General features: G+C 37.3%; 1 protein-coding gene across 3 annotated transcripts in view; it reads right to left on the bottom strand.

The window, feature by feature from the left end:
* The window catches only part of LOC106179625 (zinc metalloproteinase nas-37), a 37,106-nt gene that overhangs the window by 3,359 nt on the left and 14,030 nt on the right, over positions 1-19,717 (bottom strand). For 2 of the 3 annotated variants that reach the window (XM_087019199.1, XM_087019200.1), the window contains 13 exons: positions 9,150-9,233; positions 8,527-8,725; positions 7,676-7,799; positions 7,211-7,280; positions 6,793-6,996; positions 4,443-4,566; positions 3,990-4,121; positions 3,490-3,596; positions 2,255-2,382; positions 1,608-1,723; positions 1,177-1,327; positions 598-686; positions 10-250 (listed from right to left, as the gene is read on the bottom strand). In XM_087019199.1, the coding sequence (XP_086875325.1) occupies positions 10-250; positions 598-686; positions 1,177-1,327; positions 1,608-1,723; positions 2,255-2,382; positions 3,490-3,596; positions 3,990-4,121; positions 4,443-4,566; positions 6,793-6,996; positions 7,211-7,280; positions 7,676-7,799; positions 8,527-8,725; positions 9,150-9,233 (1,769 nt within the window). The remainder of the gene's footprint in view (positions 1-9; positions 251-597; positions 687-1,176; positions 1,328-1,607; positions 1,724-2,254; positions 2,383-3,489; positions 3,597-3,989; positions 4,122-4,442; positions 4,567-6,792; positions 6,997-7,210; positions 7,281-7,675; positions 7,800-8,526; positions 8,726-9,149; positions 9,234-19,717) is intronic. The other variant, XM_087019201.1, reaches the window with a different exon arrangement.

Genomic DNA, 19,717 nt, shown 5'->3' with positions numbered 1-19,717 from the left:
GCTACTTACCCACAACTCCTGTGACCCGGCTGTAGACAAGTGCGCGTGCGCGTAGCCGTCCCGCAGCCACAAGACGGCTTAGAGCAGACCCACTCCGACCACCCACTCCACGGCCACGTGGTTCTTTCGTCCGAAGACTCAAAACTCCCGCCAAGTTTCGGTGTTGACTGTCGTAAAGACATTGTTGGCATGGTAACGGCGCCGTAATTCTCGCTTGGACTGTCTTGTATAGCGCGAGCAGGTCTTACAGCTGTAAAAGATAGGCGTAGGGATGAGAGGATAGACAGACAGACTGCTAGCCAGCTACCTTGCTTGACAGCTAGCTATTAGATTGATAGAAAGATTTAGAGAGCTACACTTGAAATTAACTGAGGCACCAAATAGTTGCGCATCCAATTACAACTTCAAATTGAGTTGTTCTCGGCTCAAACCCAGCCATGTTATGCTTAATCATTTTCTCGTATATTACGTGTATAGCCAAATAATTCAAAACACTCGATCTCGTGATACTTTTATATTTATTCATTTACAATTCCGCTTCTTTAAATATTTGTTAGCATTTGTTAAACTTATGTCAAAATACAAATCTTTACTCACCAACACACTTATTATTCTCAAGAGCAAATCCCTGGCAACAGTATGGTCTGTCCACGTGACACGTCATGTTTCGTTGCTTTCGCACATGCCTTGAAAATACAAAACCAACTTTGTAACTAACAGAACGTAATTGTCAAACATTCTTTATCATCGGCCAGCTTTTGGTATTTACCGTAACACATGTACTTGGACGTTTCTGTGCTTGAAGGAAGACGCTGAGGTTTAGACTTTTAAATGGCAAACTTCAATTTTCCGGGACATTTCACATTTTTTCTTTTAATTATCAAGGTGTAGCGAATACAATGACCGTTCACAATATTACCTCAATCCATATTTGAACTCTACAAAATTACTTTTTGTAATGAGACAAGCACATTGAACGTCCCTTTTACAATTACATATAAATTGCTATAATCTTTTAAATCTTTTAAATGGAATATTTTTTATAACACGCTCAGACCATTTTGGGTTTTATCCAATCGGACATATTTATTAGACTGAACAAACATCATTATCATCATGTCTATTATTATTATTATTATTATTATTATTATTATTATTATTATTATTATTATTTACCGTAGACCACACGGCTCTCCCACATTGCCGAAGAACGAAGAGCATTTCAAATATTCCTCCTCCTCCCACGATTCTTGGCACTGTTCTGTTTCTTTCCTATAACATGCGTGCTGCTCTTCTCGTATTGGATCTGCGCAACCCCCACATGACTCTGAAAAACAACATGTTTAAGACTAATTATAAGATAATATCTCCAAATAAGTACTTATACCTGGTGTACATATATTTTTATCCCTATCAACACATTCTATTAAATGTGTTAGTTGAGATCCTCGGGTTGCTATTCACCAGTTATCTTTGACGGGGCAAAACTATCGCAATCACCTTAAACTGTGATACATATTTAAATAATTTATCTCCTTTTAACCCAACCAGCGCGACGCTTTTCTCTTTCATTTACTCTATCACTGGCAAAGCTCATTTGTACTCACCAGTTCGGTATCTTGCTGTAAACCCGTATCCACCGCCTTTGAATGTGCGGAATAATATCAACATTTCATTGGTGTATGAGTATACAGGAGTACTGGGCAGGGTCGTCCCGCAGAACCTACACAGAGAAAAGTCCTGTATGGTACGTGGTATTGTAACATATATCATTTCATAATAGACATTCATTTAGTTTTATACAAGTTACGTCATACTTGATGTTAATGTTGATGATGATGATGGTTTTTTAGACACATGTGTAACGTGACAGAGAGTCCCCCATGACAGAGAGTCCGCCTCCCATTCACTTGTACAGGTAAGCTCACCCTAGATTTTGACCTACCTAGGTCAGGCTAACCCTAACCATTGTAACTAAATGGAGGGCGGACTTTCTGTTTCACGGACCCTCAGTTTCGTTACACCGGTCGCATTCAGAATGAGATATCCAGCAAGGATAGGCCCATTCCCAATGACACCATTGTTCCAAGCAGACCAGTCCAACTCTGCGGGGATTTAAGACGAATGCAAACAGATTAAGAGATTATTATAACTCCTCTTGGCGTTAAGTAGAATACAGTAAAACTGGGGATTTTACCCAATACAATCTTAGAATGGACATTGTGGTATTGAGTAAAAACAAGAGTCCACGTACCTTCCCCCGGTCTCGGAGAGGTGAGCCCTGTACCTGACCTCCACGTAGTCTTGACACAGCCACTTCTCCTGGTCCCACGTGATGTCCAGAGTGAGGATCTCCAGGACGATGATCTTACCTCGGGGAACCTGGAGCGGAATTGATGCTTTGATTTATTTATCATTAAAACAGTTATCAAATTGAATGGTATGATTCACTTGTTGTTTTTTAACTTAAGTAGAGAAAGAGACTGTCACCACGTGACACCGGTCACCGGACTTAGTTCAACTGAGGAAGACTTTGTGAGGTGGAAACGTAGTGTTACTCGTTTCAAGTAAGATCCAGTAACAGATCCAATTTTTGCTCTATTTCAGTTATCGTTAATGCAATTGCGTGTCATAGTACGTGCGTTTTTCCCAGCAAATGCTGGGCTGGCGTCACGCTCAGTTTTGACAGAACTCATTGTATATTATATTTGTATTTTCATTCATATAACATTCAAATAAAGGGGCCCGCACACGGTGAGCATTTGGCGCGCGCCACTTGCGCTGCGCCGTTTTCTCATCGTGTGCGGGGGTATTTTGGTGAGATTTTTGCCTCACGCGTGGCTGAGCAAAATTTCTCAAGTGTTTGATTTTTTTGGTCTCTTGAGGCAAATGTCTCAGCGTGTGCGGGGTGCAAGCGCCGATTGCTCACGCCATGCTAACAATGCGCATGTGCCAGTAGCCGGAAACAAACAAAAATGGCAGCCCCCAGCGAAGTCAACAAAAATGTACACAGTTATAGTTAGTCTGATTGATTAACGTGGTCATCATTATCCATTACTATCAGAAAAAACAACAAAATGTAATGTTTCCTTAAACACATGATCCCACAGTTCACAGTGCGTCCGCTAGGGGCAGGCCGGGAGGCACCTCTGCTGAGCAAAGAGCGCAGCGTTTGCGGGGAGCTGAGGAGCCCGAGCATCTTGCTCAGCGCAAGTGGCGCGCGCCAATTGCTTACCGTGTGCGGGGTGCTTAAAGGACAAGCTTGTTGCTTATTACAGTCGTATGCTAATGTTAATCAATCCAAATATAATGCATGCATTATGACTCTGGCAAACTTAAATAAATAAATAAGCAAATAAATAAATAAATAATGTAAAATTATAACACAGAAATGTGCATTGCATACTCAAACACTACTTAGACCAGTTTCAATTAACTCAGTATAAAATATATACGATTATCAACGGATTAAAATCGATGAAATCTTACCCTGATGAACCAATTACATGAGTTTTTCTGATTCGGTGGCAATCCTGCATGTTTGTAGTATGATATGTAGCCTCTTTCCGACGTCAAATCCCCCATACCACAATCTACTAAGAAATGAAAATATGTCAGCACGATAGTAATTTGTTTGTGACGACACACTACATCGTGCCGTCATATATTGCCGTCATATAACTTCAGCTGCGTTTTCGGTAAATTGTTAATTAAATCCTTTGCAATAGCAGGACATTCATGTTGTTTTAACACCTTTCATAATACCTGATGATAAAGTCAGACAATTTTTACCACTGGTAAAAATCCCTTAGAGTCTCCTCCAGAATCTGCAGCACATTTAACGCCGTTAGACGACTTCCCATTATTTTATTCCCTAAAGTCACATTTCTCATACATAGCACATTGAAAAAACGACAATGCCGCATCCAGTTATTATATTAAACAGGTCCCTTTGTTGAGTTACTATACTATAGGTTTAATATACTCACCGGCAGCGGACGGTGCAACTGTATTGCATGTTTTTCCACCAAACCCATCAGGACACCTGCACTGCGTTGGCCTCTTGGGGTCCGTGTACCCGTCTCTATTGCACTTGGCGCCATCTATGGTTCTGTCCGTTACTAGAAAATGGCCATTGACCGTTATGTGCTATTTGTGGTGTATAAATCAAAGTGTGTTAAAACATTCACTATTCATATTGTGTCACGTCTTTCTTTAATGGAAGTGAACTTTTGGACAAAACATACCTAGCATATGTTTAGACATGCACCGTCAAAGAAGCAATGTATAGATAGAATTTACATTAATACCAAAAATCAAACTAGCATTGGCAAATATGTAGAAATGTGAACCGTTCAAACTGTGATTGGCTACGACAAGAGGTCATGATTCTTGGGTCATGATTTGTTTTGTTTTGTGCATTTGCATCTACATCTACCTACCGTTACAGTAAGCCAGGTTGGCAAGTTTGACGTCATAAAAGGAGAGGTCTTGTCTTTGACCGATCACTTTCTGTTGAAATGGGTCTATCGTTTTGATCGTAAACTGGCCGTCAGTATTGAAATACTGAAAAGAAAAAGGGACATATACAATGCTTTTGTTCCTCTATTAGAGATTTGCCTATTAAGTGAAGGAAGTTTTGCTGAGGGTATAATTGAACTCATAAAAACAAATCCTTCTGTAAAACAGAAATACGTTCGCTTCGTGAGTTAGAATTGTGGAAAGAAATCAAGAAAATCTGAAACGACAAACATCCTGCGAACAGCAGTATGATAAATTGACATTGAAATATTAAACAATTTGCATGGGGAATAATATGTGTGCTAAGTGACTGTCTCAGACCATTAGTTCAGTAAATTTAATTATAGTTTATTATCTAGCAACCGCAACGTTCCACGGCGAGTTCCGGATGTAGAATGAGACACGGAAACCAACGACCAAGGCAGGGTTTCTTATTGGTTGAAAATGTAACCAATGGTCAAGATTAAAATCGAATTGATTTGAAACTAAAAAAAAAAAACAAGGCGCCGTTGCTTATAAAGGTAAGCAAAGTTTATTTAATTGCTATAATCAAATTTAAATGACATTATGACAAGGAAAGTCCGACAGCTAGACAATGGGTAAACACACAATACATCATCCTCTCTCTGAAATGTAAGTCAAACATCCTTGATATGCGACAAACACAAGTCCAACGACATACGTATGGTTTCTAATAACTCTCTCGAACCAGGAAATTAAATGTTAATACTTACTTTTCATGTCTAAATATAATTACCTTTGCTACTGAATATTTCCGCAATAAATTCTATAGTAACTACATTCCAGCAAGCTGTTACAATATATACCCTTTTTATCCTCTTTTAAAACTTCGCCAATATGTACATGTATAGCAAGCTGACGGAATGATCTTATGTTCTTTTTATCAACTGGCCTTAATGTTAATATCAGGCTGTGCTGCCTTATTTTCAGTTTATTTAATTATACAGTGTGTGTGTGTGTGTGTGTGTGTGTGTGTGTGTGTAAATTTTTATATATCGATAAAAACGAGCCTTCATGGAACAAAACAAAGTAACCAATTTTGGAACACAGTTTATCTATTTCGTCTTAACAGTGTTAGAAACGAAAACGACAAAAATAACGAAAAAAAGCCTTTATCACTGTAGGCTAAACAGTAACACTAAACACTGATATTAAACCTGGTGTGGTATTTCAATATACACGTCCCCCGGTTGTTAGTGACGATGTAGTTTACGAACCAATTGTAGAAGAGCAATCGTACAACTTAAAACATATATTTCTGTGTGGATGGCTATTTGATATACACGATGTACAACGCCCAAGGTAAAAATGATAGCAATTATTATTATAAAAGATTCCTCCATTTCCTTGTTGACTTTATTAAAAACAAGCGCATCACATATTTTCAATGCTTCAGTTGTGTGGGCCCTTTCATCTTTGGCACAATTATTTGTTACCATGGCTTGTTGAATTCAGCACAATTGCAAGAGTGTTAAAACATCTTCAATGTTTCAATTTCTCGATCTGTTCATCTTTTAAAAAATGTAATGTTTTTCGTTTTATATTTATCAAATATATTCCCATATTTTATGTTTGTTTTGTTGTGTTTTATGTTTTTACTCGTTCCCCTTTTAAAATTGGAAACAATCCTATTCGGTAATAAGATAAGTTTTTCCTTATTTTCCTTTTCGGGCAACAAGTACCGAGAGACAAAAAGTACATTTTTCTATGATAAGGGGTAGTTTTACATTTGAACTTAAAATTTTATTTCCCGTTTCTCGATTATATCAGCGTTCGTGGAAAACCTAAAAATTGGCAGGTCATTTCCTCATAGAAAGACCGCCTTCAACTCGCTTATAGTAGTGTATTACGTGTACCGTCACTTACTACTGACCTTCAGAGGGAAGGAAAGTCTGTTTTCGAAAGTAAAAGATAGGTGTTTTTATGCATAACGAGAAATTTTATGCAGGTGCAATATGGTAAATGATTGAAAATTATTGATATACATGTCCTTTGCCATTATGGTATAATAATAGTCATACGCAGTACAATTTAAATAAAAATAGATTTTCAATGTTTAACGAACAAAAAATGAACTCACTTGAGTAACATTATTGCATATCGGACAGCTATCAACCATCTTTACAGATAAAAAAGCAAAGCTTAAGGTCGTATGACAGCTTACCAAACAGATGAACATTGAGACATTCTAGCATTATCCTGAAATGTCCTGTGTCATTACATATACATTAAAAAAAAAACTCTCCTTACCTTTCCGCCATAATGCAGCGCGGATCCAGGATCGTACGGTATATTCATGCTTGTTATCACCTGCCAGCTTCGGTCTTTAAAGTTACTTTTCTTCTCGAATTTCACGTGATCTAAATAAACCCGGATGAACTTCGACCTGTCCATACGGCTTTGCTCGTGCCAGAAGCCAAGCACGTGACCAATCTCATGAGCTATCGTCCCTATCTGAAATTGAATTTTAAGGCATGCAATATCATTTAGAAAGTGTATTATTGTACAAAGTCATATAAGTATTAGGAAACGTCTCCATAAGAGGACACTGTCTAAAAAAAAGCTATTCGTATTTACTTCACAGATTGAACATGTGTACTATAATTGTGCCAAGTTATATACGAACTAGGAATGTTTCCATAAGGGGAACCTGTCGTTTAGAACTCACCCCATCACAACCTGTGCCTATGGAAATTGTTTGGTTTAAGGCAGTCGTTCTTCCTATGTAGGACCAACAGCTAAAGTAGACAAAAATGTATCAAATAATGGTATAAGTCATTAATAATGATAAAAAATAATGATGAATATCATAAGTAATAATAATAATTATAATAATAATAATAATAATAATAATAATGCCCCATTAGCAGTGAACAGATGGAGAAGGGAAGTGACAAAACAAGATGTTCATGTTGATCGTATGCAACGTTTAAATCCTAAATGCCAGATAGGTCATTCGGCATCTGCTGACTTTCCAACACATTGAATTGTATATAAGTGGAGTTTGAAGCTTTTATCATCCTGTTTTGTATCACTGTTTACTACCTATCATTCGCGAAAAAACCAATAGAAAAATGTGTCACCTCGATATTTTACATTACATTTTATATTGTGCCAATATGCTTGCACTTACCCATCCAATTTTTTAAATACCACAATCTTTCGACCGTCGTAACGCTGTTTTTCTTGAAATCGTACACAAGTCAAACTCTCCCAATGTCTTGCTGCAGCTCTTATTTCCTCCTGTTCCGGACCATCTATACATTAAAAAAAAGAATTGCGAAATTGTCATACCACAACACTTGGAAGCAAACAAGCAATGCATGACCTTATACGGACCTGAATGGCGAAAATAAACATCATCAAAAAAATGTTCACCGAAACAAAAAATAGAAATTTTAAGGTACAAAGCTGTTCTGTGCTTTTAGCAAAATGTTAAATCCCTCTAGGAAACACATTTTACTATGTACCGAATGCATGGGAGAACTAACGATATCATCAGCCGAGAATCATAGGGCACTACGCTTAGCAAAATACCAGGCCTACCGCACTCTCTCGCAAATTTGCTGCAAATTTTCTGCTAATTTGCATTAAGTTATTGTAAATTTGCCAAGCATTTGCTGCTAATATACCTAATAACTTTTCATTTTGTTAAGGGTAGGGTAAACAGGGGCGGATCCAGTATTATTTAAAGGGGGGGTGTCCGCGGATGCTAAGCCAACCCTCTCGCCCAATTTGACGTGGGGCTTGGGGCCCGCTGAAGGGCCTTGACATTTTTGGTATTTTAGAGGGCAAACAGAGTCATTTGGTACGGTTTAGAGCTATGGTTCAGCTAGTAAAAATTCTAATTTCAAGAGGGGACCAGAAATTGAAGGGGGGGGGGGGTCAGAACTCCCTGACCCCCCCTCTTAATCCGTCACTGGAAAACCAGATGAACCCATGTTAGAGGAGAAATTACTCCTTATAGTTATTATAATTACGTACCGTGCGATCCGTCGAACATGAAAGGTATCGGTACACGTAAATCCCACCGTTTGGATGCCACGGGGGTAATTTTTCTCTTTTTTCTTCGTTTCTTTTTCTTTTTATAAAGTGGAAGAGAGTCCTCGACATATGCGCACGCATCTTCTTTGTTGAGCATAATGTCGCCCTCGACCTTGACCTCTATATCATCTGGTGCATTCTACAATGTGAATGGTTGGGCATGTTTAGTACAATCAGGTTATATTCTGAGTAAATATGACTTAAACTGATCTCCATGACCTTAAATTGTAATACGTAAAAAAAAATTATGTAAGAGTATGTTTGTCCTAGGCTTTTAGAAATTCAACTGGAAAAGGCATAAGATTTGGTTGATATTTGGAGTAACGAAAAAGATTTGATTACAAATGTGAACGTTGGTATATATATATATTATCACATGACTTAAGTCTGATTTTAAAAAAAATCCGTTCAAATCCACAAACTAAAGATAAAATCAAACCAGAGTCAATATTTACGACTCAAAAAAGTAAACAAGTAGTGTATAACCTTTACTCTACAATGCTATTCAAATGAATTAATATTTTTGCTCTAACAGCAGTTTACATCTTTAAATCTGTTTTTACCTCACATTCTGAATCTACCATTCTCTCAAACTCATCCACGGATATGATGTGCATTCGACCTTCCCGTGGTACAGCTCGTGTTGTCTGAAAGAAGAGAAAAATCCCACTTGATTTTTATTCATTTTTCATAATACCAAAGGCAAAAAATTAAATGTCTTCAGCTGTCACATTGAATCATTCAAAGAAATGAAGATTTAGACAAAAATGCAAGGTTTACACCATCTTTACTTTGAAAAAAAATACATGTACGTCCGATGTCCTATACAGATATTCAATGATTATTGTTTTGCTTTTAAAATAAAAATAATAAATTTAAGAAATAATAAATAAGTTACTTCCCAGTCTCAATGGACGAAAGAAAACTGCGTTACCAAATTCTTCAGTCCCATTTTTGGGGACAGTGTTGTGGAATAAATAGTGACTAAGTTGAATAATGACTTAAATTACTGCCTACATAAACATGCCATTATTGAACGTAAGGAAAAGGCCTAAAGGTTAAGGCCAAAATGAAGCTGAATACTTTTCTCTGGGTGCTGAATTGTTAATAAATGAAAAAAAATTAAAACCATTAAAAGAATTATCATAAATGGATTTTGTATACACACAGCAGTCTGTATTATATTCTACATTTAAAATAATAATCAAATTCAAGGTATCAATACCCATAAAACGACAAATCAAAATATGTCAGCAAACAAACCTCAAAGACTCGCATTAATCCAGACAAACATTAATCAAACAATTCGTGAACTTGGGATACCAAAAAAAGCAAATGTGACTCACCAAAGTGATAAACATCAACATGTACACACATAAATTATGATGTCAGTCAACCGAAACGAACGCAACATTCCGTGTTTACACATCATTTACATCAAAGGAGAACAACAACAACAACGCTAGCAATAAGGCCATGAGAAATGTGGGAGCAGAATTTAACATGGCGTCAATGATCATGGGACTACTTTTAAAGCGAAGAAAAAAATAAAACTGGTTTCATGAAGCATTTGTTATGTTATGCACTGATATCAACGAATGTTTTTATAACTATTAGTACTTAAATAAACCTCATATTGCAATGTGCTTTGAGGAACCTAACATAGAAAAAAAACGCCAAGCTCAGTAATCCATACCGATACACGAACAGTAGAGAAACATCAAAATAATTGCTAAAAGGGTCGTTCCACCTTTAAGGTATCACAAACATAGGTATGTCTTCAGAAATCTCAAGTAGCCCTGGCCTTCTTTACTGAACAAGCGGATAAGTAAACCCCCTTTCTGACCCCAACCAAAAAACCTAGATAAGGTTTTTGCTTCAGAGTGGAACTCCCCCGAGCTTAACCCTTAAACCCCCTAACCAACACTACCTACAGACCCACAAAGATGATGCAACGACGAGGAGGAAGCATCATCGTTCTCTGCCCATATAGTAAAATAACATAAACCAAGGACAAATATCAATAGTCAACCCCGAAGCATTCAGTATGCTTGTCACATTTTCTTTTGGAACCAAGTTGCGAAAGGTAGTTAACTTAAAAAATGCCATTGATTGATGTAATATATCATGAGTAGGTAAGTAGAAGCTAAAAAAAGTTCGAAGACAGTTGATTGCCGGGTTGGGAATTAGAGTTATACAGACCAAAAGATGTGCTACAACTCTAAACAGATGTCAATGTCCTTCGAGACACAAAAACCCCATTTTTTATCAAAGTATAAGTTGTAGGTATTCAGACGAATGCCAAATATTCAAGAATATGACAAAGGTGAATAACCCTGTCTTTTCAGACTTCCAAAAATTCAAGAACTGGCCAATGAATGCCCGGATGACGTAATCAAGGAGAACCTTTGACCAGAAAGTGATGTCATATCAAAGGCAGCATGCTATAACCTACATATTTTTTATTATTCGGCTTGGCATTCAGTACACCTCACGAAACGGTTGGAAACGCGGTCAGCTGCACTTGGTTGACCTTATTCATCATCATTCAGAGCTTCAAGTGTTCCACTGTTGGACAAAATCCTCAGCATGCGGCTTCCAGTGTATTCTGTCTCGGGCTTCACACTTCCAGTTTTTTTTTCTTTTTTTTTTTAGTACTTATCTAATCCATCCATCCATCTCTTCCGAGGCTTCCCTTGTTTCCTATGCCCATATCTTGGTTTCCATTCTGTCAGCCTTATTGTCCATCTGTCATCTTTTACTACTGATATGTCCTGCTCATCTCCATCTCATTTCTTCAATTGTGAGCAGCACATCCTTCACCTTGGTCTGTTTACTTATCCACTTAATGGTCTTTCTATCTCATACCTTGTTGTTCAACATACTTCTTTCTATCGACCTCTGTGTTACTTGTAGCTTTTGTTCCATGGGTGCATTCATTGTCCTTGTCTCTGAACCATAGGTGACAGCTGGCAATACACATGCATTGAACACTTTCCTTTTCAGACTAGTAGGGTGGTTGTTCTTGACTATGACTCTGTGCTTTGTAAATGCTACCCACCCTGCATGTGCTTTCTTTTTACTTTTTTCTCCAGTGTTCTGTCGCTGAGGCTGAATCTTTGCTCAAGATATACATACTCTTATACAGCTTCTATCTCCATGCTGTTGAACTCTATTGTTCAGGGGATGGTTAGTGGTTCAAACTTTACTTTGTCTTACTGGTTTTCATTTTTAATCCACAGGGGAGGTTTTCATCTGCTATGACTTGCGGTGTTGTCTCAAGATGGTTTGGTTCATCTGCTATCACTATGATATCATCTGCAAACCTGAGGTGGTTTAGGCTGGCACCATCTATGTTTATGCTTTTCTCATGTCAATCTAACCTCTTGAATATTCTTACTAATGCTGCTGTGAACAGCTTTGGAGATTTCCTTGACGAACACCCTTTTTGGTCTTGATTTCCTTTGTCTGTGTGTGTAGTCACAGAGCAATCAGTATACATGTATCTTTGAGAATCTGCAACCATCCTCAATCCCTTGGTCTTTTAATGATTCTAATATAGACTAAGTATCTACTGAATCGAAAGCTTTCTAATTGTCAACAAAGGTAACGCATAGTGGAATGTTGTAGTCATAGCACTTTTCCTTGAGCTGCTTGCCAGTGTGGTTTACTGTTTTTTTTTTTTGTTTTTTTTTTTTTTTTTTTTTTTTTGCTGTGCTTCATCCAGGAATCTTGTAAGCCTTTGAGTCAAGACCTTGATGTAAAACTTATACAGGTTAGATGATAAGCAGATGGTTTTATAATTCTTGGTGTCTTTCTGTCAGACCACTTCTTGCAGTCTCTTCTGTCTTCTTCATATTATGCGTGAACACTGGTGTCTTCTCTCGCTCTTTTCTTGGTGGTCTTATCCAACTCTACATATTCTATGTTGTTTCTGATATCCCTATTGTGGTCGACCTACATCATGCAAAACCAATGAAATCTACTTTCCAGCATGCCTGAAGAAAGAGGACCATTGATGTCTCTCCATCTGTAAGATTCAAGCACACACACAAACACACACACTGAGCAAGAGAAAAAACGAGAAAGAGGGAGAGAGAGAGAGGGAGAGGAAACATAAAAATGTTAATCCGTTTGACATATGTCACAAACCAGGGCCCTCTCAGATACCTACACGTGTTCACTCTGTGCCTTCGTATTAAAATGTATAGAACGTAAATCATCAACTTGCATAATTTCAACATTACCGAACGCTACATTAATAACCCAAATATAATGTCATATTTATTTTTGGAAAGGGAAATCAATTAGCAATTTATTGTAGTGAAGGTGTGTTTTAACAGCGTTATTTTCAGGCTTTTACATAAATCATGTCTGAAGGAATTTTACCTTCGTGATCTTGAGTCTTGCCTACTCGAATGTAATCGCTAAATAAATGCACCGTACAGAGTAATAGAAGTACGTGATAATATGCATTTCAGGCAGCTATGATGAGGTTTGTTTCCCATTAGTTCTCGTCTCTTTATTGTGAATTCAAGAAAATCACATACTAGAACAATTTTTGAGCTAAATTTCATTCATGCCTATAGCCAAGCCAAACAGGGTATACGTAGGAAAGGGATGTGTAAGAATGAAAAAGGCGTAATAAAACTTAATCATGAATTATGTTGTACGCCCCCTCCTTCTTTGACCCCCACAGTTCTTTCAGTAAAACCGGATAGTCAAGATAAGTATAAGAACCCTCTACTGAGCACTCTATTCTTTATCCATTCATGCCTCCAAATGCGTCGTATCTGTTGTACACCGGCAACCATTAAAAAGTACGTACATTGGCAATGACATGCGTGTACCTACAGTGTGTTTAGACCACCTCTCATCTTAATCTCTTCCGTATAGTATTTTATAGATTTTTAATGGACCATCGGTACGTAAAGGTTCGTGTTGTGCTGAACATTAAGAAACCGCGAGTGCTATCGAAAGTACATTAGTTCACATGGGAAGGGTATGGCTATACTTCCTGTATCAAGACGACATAGACGTGCATCCTCTGATGAAATTTTAGCTTAAAAATGTCGCAAAAATATTTTCCTCAAACACCGGCCAAACGCGTAGTTATTCTTTAAAGGTGTCTTGTTAGGTTCTACAATATTAGTAAGAATTTTAGACTTATATAATTGTTTGGTGTATTACCTAATCATGTGTTATTTTATACGGCATTTAACGACCAACCTGTTATTTCTGCTTAAACATCAAGATATAGAGTGAATAGAATGGGCCATCTTTATAACGGGTGATAAGTACGACGGCTTAGGACATTTTCGCTGGATAACTGCATTGACATTTACATGCCTGAACCACTATACTTAAGCTTCAACACGTTTTGTATTGCATTCGTCTACCCCCTAGGGAAACATTTATCTACTATCATTACTGTTAAAAAACAACACGGCAAAGTGAGGCCTAATTATACTTTTGGAGTCTGATCAAAGAAAACAAACCCGACTTTTATCTCTTGTCAAGGTACTTAAACCCATCTGTCGCCGCAGGTAACAAGTACCATAGACTGTATTACAACGTGGAAATGGCAGCTATAGAGATAGCTGGGTGGTTTTGCACACTATAGTAGACCAATTGTCATACATTAAATACATCTGCTCTTAACACCGGCTATGATATCAACGTTTTAACTCCTCTAAATTGTTCCATTCATGTGTTTGAGCCAAGATAAAGAAATGTGGTTGGCGAAAAGTGGACAATGTTTTTTCTAATCCTTTCTCAATCACCAGTTGGTGAGGTCATAGCTTGGACTCATTTACAGAACATCTTTCATAGATTTTGGTTGAGATGTGGATCTTATGGTCAAAATGAGTGGTCTTGACGTGTCTTCAATTGGCCAGAATTGAATTTAATGAAAAGAGTTTGTCCCTCTGTGGACACGAAGGTTCTACCATTGGTCAGAATTGAGGTTGATAAGATGAGCGAGTCTCTGTGCCAATGGAGAAGTGTTTAAGACAATGAGAATCTCATTTTAGCCCGGTAATCTTTGGGTCTCGATGCTTGTAAATGAATGAAAGTGCCCCCCCCCCTCCCCATTTGCTACCACAGACCGAATGGTGTTGATACCAGTTTCCATGCATAGTCGCAACCATCACTTCAGCATTTTTTTATACAAAAAAATAAGAGAAAAAATTCCGTACAAAGACAAAAGAACAGAAAAACTGGAAACAATCTAGCTATGTGCCTGTCGTGGTTACGCCCCATTATGAAAAACCCGGAAATTTTGATAGTGCATTTTGAGGACAAGAGAAGGACATAGAATAAATAATATCAAATGTCGCCTAAGATCTCTTTGTTAGTCGAAGAAGGACACCCTCAGGCGTTTGTGCGTGAATAGGGCACGAGCTCACAACATGTTTTACAAGGGACAGACATATGGATTGGACAAATGTGGGTGTGGGGATTCTTTCCTTAACAAACGAGCCAAGAACACCCCCTATAAAAAACGCCAGGAGCGCATCACTTCAAAGGCGGTTTATTTTATCCACGAATTGTAACACAAAATGATGACATCAGCGTCGTAGGAAATAAAGTTTATATTTTATTTACATATATAACAACGCACGGCATTCTTTTCTATAGACCCGACGGCGGGTGGGTTGCCGCATGGTTTCAGACAGGCTAGCTTACTTCAATTATGCCTTGAGGCGTGTTATTTTATTTTCTTTTTCGGTGAGACCTATGGTGTCTTAGTGCGTATATATTTAGGCACATTCCAGTTCACTCACCCCCGCAATTATAAGACAAAAAACTAGATGAAAACAGATTCAGTACAAATAAATTTATGTTATTTATGAAATCGCGTCTGACATTTGTCAGTTTGGAACGTGAGAACCATTGAAAACCTATTGCACACTTAAATCTGCACTCGCACAAGCCTCCGTAAATCAACCATATTGTAAATTAAGCGCACCATACAAATACGACGGGAGGGCGTTGCACAACCCCGAGATGAAAGACGTAAAATGACATCAATTATCCCCATATAAATCATGTGTTAAGATTATGAGTTTCATTTTCTTCGGTGAGTGTTTTTTTACTCTAATCAGCCTTTTTATTAATGCCCATGTACTATTTGCAATGGTAAAAAAGTATTCCCAAATCACTTGTCCGAATTCTGTATAAAACATGCACGACGTGAGGATTTCTATATCAAATTTAGTGACTTTGACAATGCTTTGGTCATATAATAGATTTGTGAACAATACCGTACCTAACGTTTCAAGATCTATTTCATTTTGGCCACGTGGTTCCAATGTGGAGTGCTTGCTGGGAAAGCTTCAAATTTCAACTTTCCTTGCACAGAAGCAGTCAATGTTGGCCTAATATGGACACGTATGCCTGGGGATTTATACTAATGAATATAACTTTATGAACATCGAGTCAGCAATAGGTCGATTTATCCATCTTTCAGTCCACTCAGTCAGTCAGTCAGGTAACTGAACACGCCCAGCCATTCAATTTTATAAAAATTAAACAGACATCCATCAGTCGTTTCCACTCTCATCGCAGACATATTAATAAACATATTAATGACAAATATTGTGGTTTTGAAAGAAAAAATAAACCAATCGAATTTCCCTAGCGCTAAACTTTGCCGTTTTAGATATAGTTGTTCGAGTTCAGCGGTTACTCTAATAATAATTCTTAAAATATCATCATATGCCCCTGAAGCTGATCATCAGTCGGTTAAGTATGGTCAAAGAAATTGACCCCGTGACACGAGTGCTTTTCCGGGTACAGAACAAATGCCTTGGCCGTGTAAAGAGCATGAGCATCGCCTGGACGTCTCCATTACGAACTCTTAACAGGGATGGACTTAAAGCTCTTGCCAGCAACTCACGAAGTGCCAATGAGGAAATTGGTGAAAAATATCCAAGCAAAGATACCTAATTAAGCTACTCTTTTTTTTTTTTTTTTTTTTTTTTTTTTTTTTTTTTTTTTTTTGTCAAAACCGATAAGGGAACAGACAGAAACATGCTTTGAAGCCTAGTTTGACGTAGTTATAAACGTGTCAGTATTGTAAATATGGCGTTAGGAAGACTTGTTCAATCAGAGCCATTTTAGGAAAAGTCTCCTTCATAGTTATTATTTGTCGAGGAATATACGGGGTCAAGTAGACATGTGTAAGATTTATGTACTAATTTTTAGATACAAACATTTTGCGTGCCATTAATGTATTCACCAACTTTAGATCGCTTCCATTTTTTTATGCTATCAGGTAGGATGGTGTGTCTTACTGAAATATAATTATATAAGTAGTATAAGTATAAAAATATTTTATGCCATTTTACGTCATTTTATGGTATTCAAAAACTATGCAAATAAAATATTCATTTGATCAGACACCGTGAAATCTTGCTGAATATATATTTTAATTTTGCATTTTGATATAACAACTTATATAATTATAGGCAGGATCCTGAGCCAGAAACCCTTTTGAATATCTCACCATAACTGCATATACCAATCAATCTGCTTTGAATAAAAAAGAAAGGAGATTTGTTTTTATAGGGCTTGTAACCAGCTTACTCATCAAGCACATTTGTGCATTTGACTCGTGTCTGAGAGAACAGCTTCCATAGCCTTTTAAAACTTTAATAGAAATCTGCCTATAAGTAATGTTGGAGGAAATACCATACAGAATCACTTAGCTCTAAATAAAAAGCAAATTATTCAAGTTTTGCATAAACATAATGTTTTGTACAATTTGTCAAACTATTCATACCGCTTCCCTTCCTGCACTCCCAGTGCAAACCCATCATTACAATAGGAACTACAAACGACAATAATTCTGTAGTTATCATTGCTAACAAGCAATATCCCTTAATAAAGCAGTAAAACCCACGAGGGTCAGCCGTTTCATCGTAAACCCCAAATCATAACACCATATAAAGGCCTCTTTAACTTGTGTGGGTCTCATTCTGGGCGCGTTTTAAATGTGGGAACACGGCGACAGTTCCCTTCACATCTGTTCCCCGCTTCCCTCAAGTCACGAGTCACTTCTTAAGTTCAAAATAACATGTAGATAAAAACGAACACCTGTGCGCGGGGAAGATCTGTTTACTAATAAGCCGAGGAGGCCATGGCGTACTGGCATGTCAAAGGTCAAAGGTCAGAAGGTCATACGATATGCGTGACACTAGATCTCAGACTACTTACGTTATTACTGAGTTATTACTGAGTTCTTATTGAGGCTCAGTTATTTGTGCTTTATGGTTGGCCCTGCTAGCAATTACTTTTTTCCAAAGTAATTAGTGTTGCGATACACTACATGTGATAAATGTACGTGTACGTGTCTTTCTGTAAACTACATTTGCTTGTTTTTCAATTATTTCGACAATGTTTTTGTTAATAAACTGACTGTTAGCGTACTTTATATTCAATACTTCATTTCATTCGGACAATATGCCACGAACTATTTCAGTTATATCAGATATATATATGCTTAAATACATTGTACCATACTCTAGCAACAGATTATTAACCAATTTAGTATTGCTTTTGTCTTATATGAGAGCGATTTGATATGACCCGCAATAAAGCTTTAAAAGGTACAATTTTAGTTAAATTGTTTAAAACAGAATTACACAGACAGGGAATATTTCAGATACAAGTGCATAAAAGCCAGTAAATATAACGTATACTTTTAAAACAGAAATTGCATACATCCATAAAGAGTATAATTTATACAAATACAAAGAACATAAACTATCGCATCAATGCATCTAAACAGACAGTAAGAGAACGGGAGATGTGTATGACCTCTCTCTCTTTAATGCAATTCATACAAAAGTCGCATAAACACAGATAATTGCATTATAATTGGGCAATTGATGAGTATCATTTCTGTACGGCCAGTCCCACGACCAAGAGGTCATCAGTTTAAAGCCAGCTATATTTACATGACATCCATAAGACACGTATTACATAAACCGTAGCCGTAACGACATAGATTACGGTTAACTAGCTATGGCAAGACGATGAATTTGATGAACTTAGTTTGACTTATAACTGACTAATACTTATTGCCTCCCTCTGTCGACGTTATATATATATATATATATATATATATATATATATATATATATGGACATTTCGGACAGCATCGGCTTAAAGCCAAAAAAGGTCTAAATATTTGCATACAAATGTATTGTACACCTTCATTAACCCCACAGCAGCAGTGTTTTTGGCGACATATACTCTGTCTATGATTATCGCTTTGCACCTGGCTCTAAATCCTTTGCAACTAAATAATACAAATGTTTTTTTTTTTTTTACTTAAGTTTATAAATTCTGTAGTTTAATATATAGATAACAGTTAGTGCAGCGCCGCAGAAAGAGCCAGTCATTTTGCAAATTTGGAATGTTACCCATTTTGACGATCTAATGACAATAAGAAACAATGAGAATTAAAGCCTACACAGCCTACCAATAAAAAAAATGTGGTTGTTTCTTATGCCATTTTGAAAACTATCTTGGAACTTTTTTCTGAAAAGGCTTACCAAGCCCTTCAAACCTCCACTTGAGTTTCACGAAGCCAACATAAAACCAACTCTGTGATGAGAAAGGGAAACTTTGACTTCATTAAACCACACATCAGAAGGTTTGTTTCTGCTGTGGTAAAAACCATATGATATGATATACTATGATAGCGTGTGCATGGCAGAAGAACTAATGCACAAGTCTGGGACTTTGCTGTCTAACATCAGAGACAAAAGATGACAACCACATTTACCTCCTGTATAAGTGATGATGAATACGCGATACCATGAACATGTACGGATACATTTCAACACATCTGGGCCTTGTTCTGTGGTCAGCAAATATGATTAGTTTAATAAGATAATTGAACAAACGCATCCACATTAAAGGGCTTCGGATGATTCACGCCGATATGGTGCCTAATGGTGAAGGTGTGCTACAGCGTTTTCAACAATTGTTATTATATGTATATCAAACGGAATGTTTTGATGATGGTAGCGGGTACACAGATGTAAAATTAATCATGGCCAATAAACTATATTGTGAAACTCGTAACGTACAGAAGAGATACGCGTATGATGTCATTTTC

This window comes from Lingula anatina, chromosome 8 (genome assembly GCF_051362555.1).
Source record: "Lingula anatina isolate TDL-2025a chromosome 8, LinAna3.0, whole genome shotgun sequence".
Taxonomy (NCBI): Eukaryota; Metazoa; Brachiopoda; class Lingulata; order Lingulida; family Lingulidae; genus Lingula; species Lingula anatina.
The sequence above is the reverse complement of the archived record's forward strand: the minus strand, read 5'-3'. Positions and strand labels throughout refer to the sequence as shown.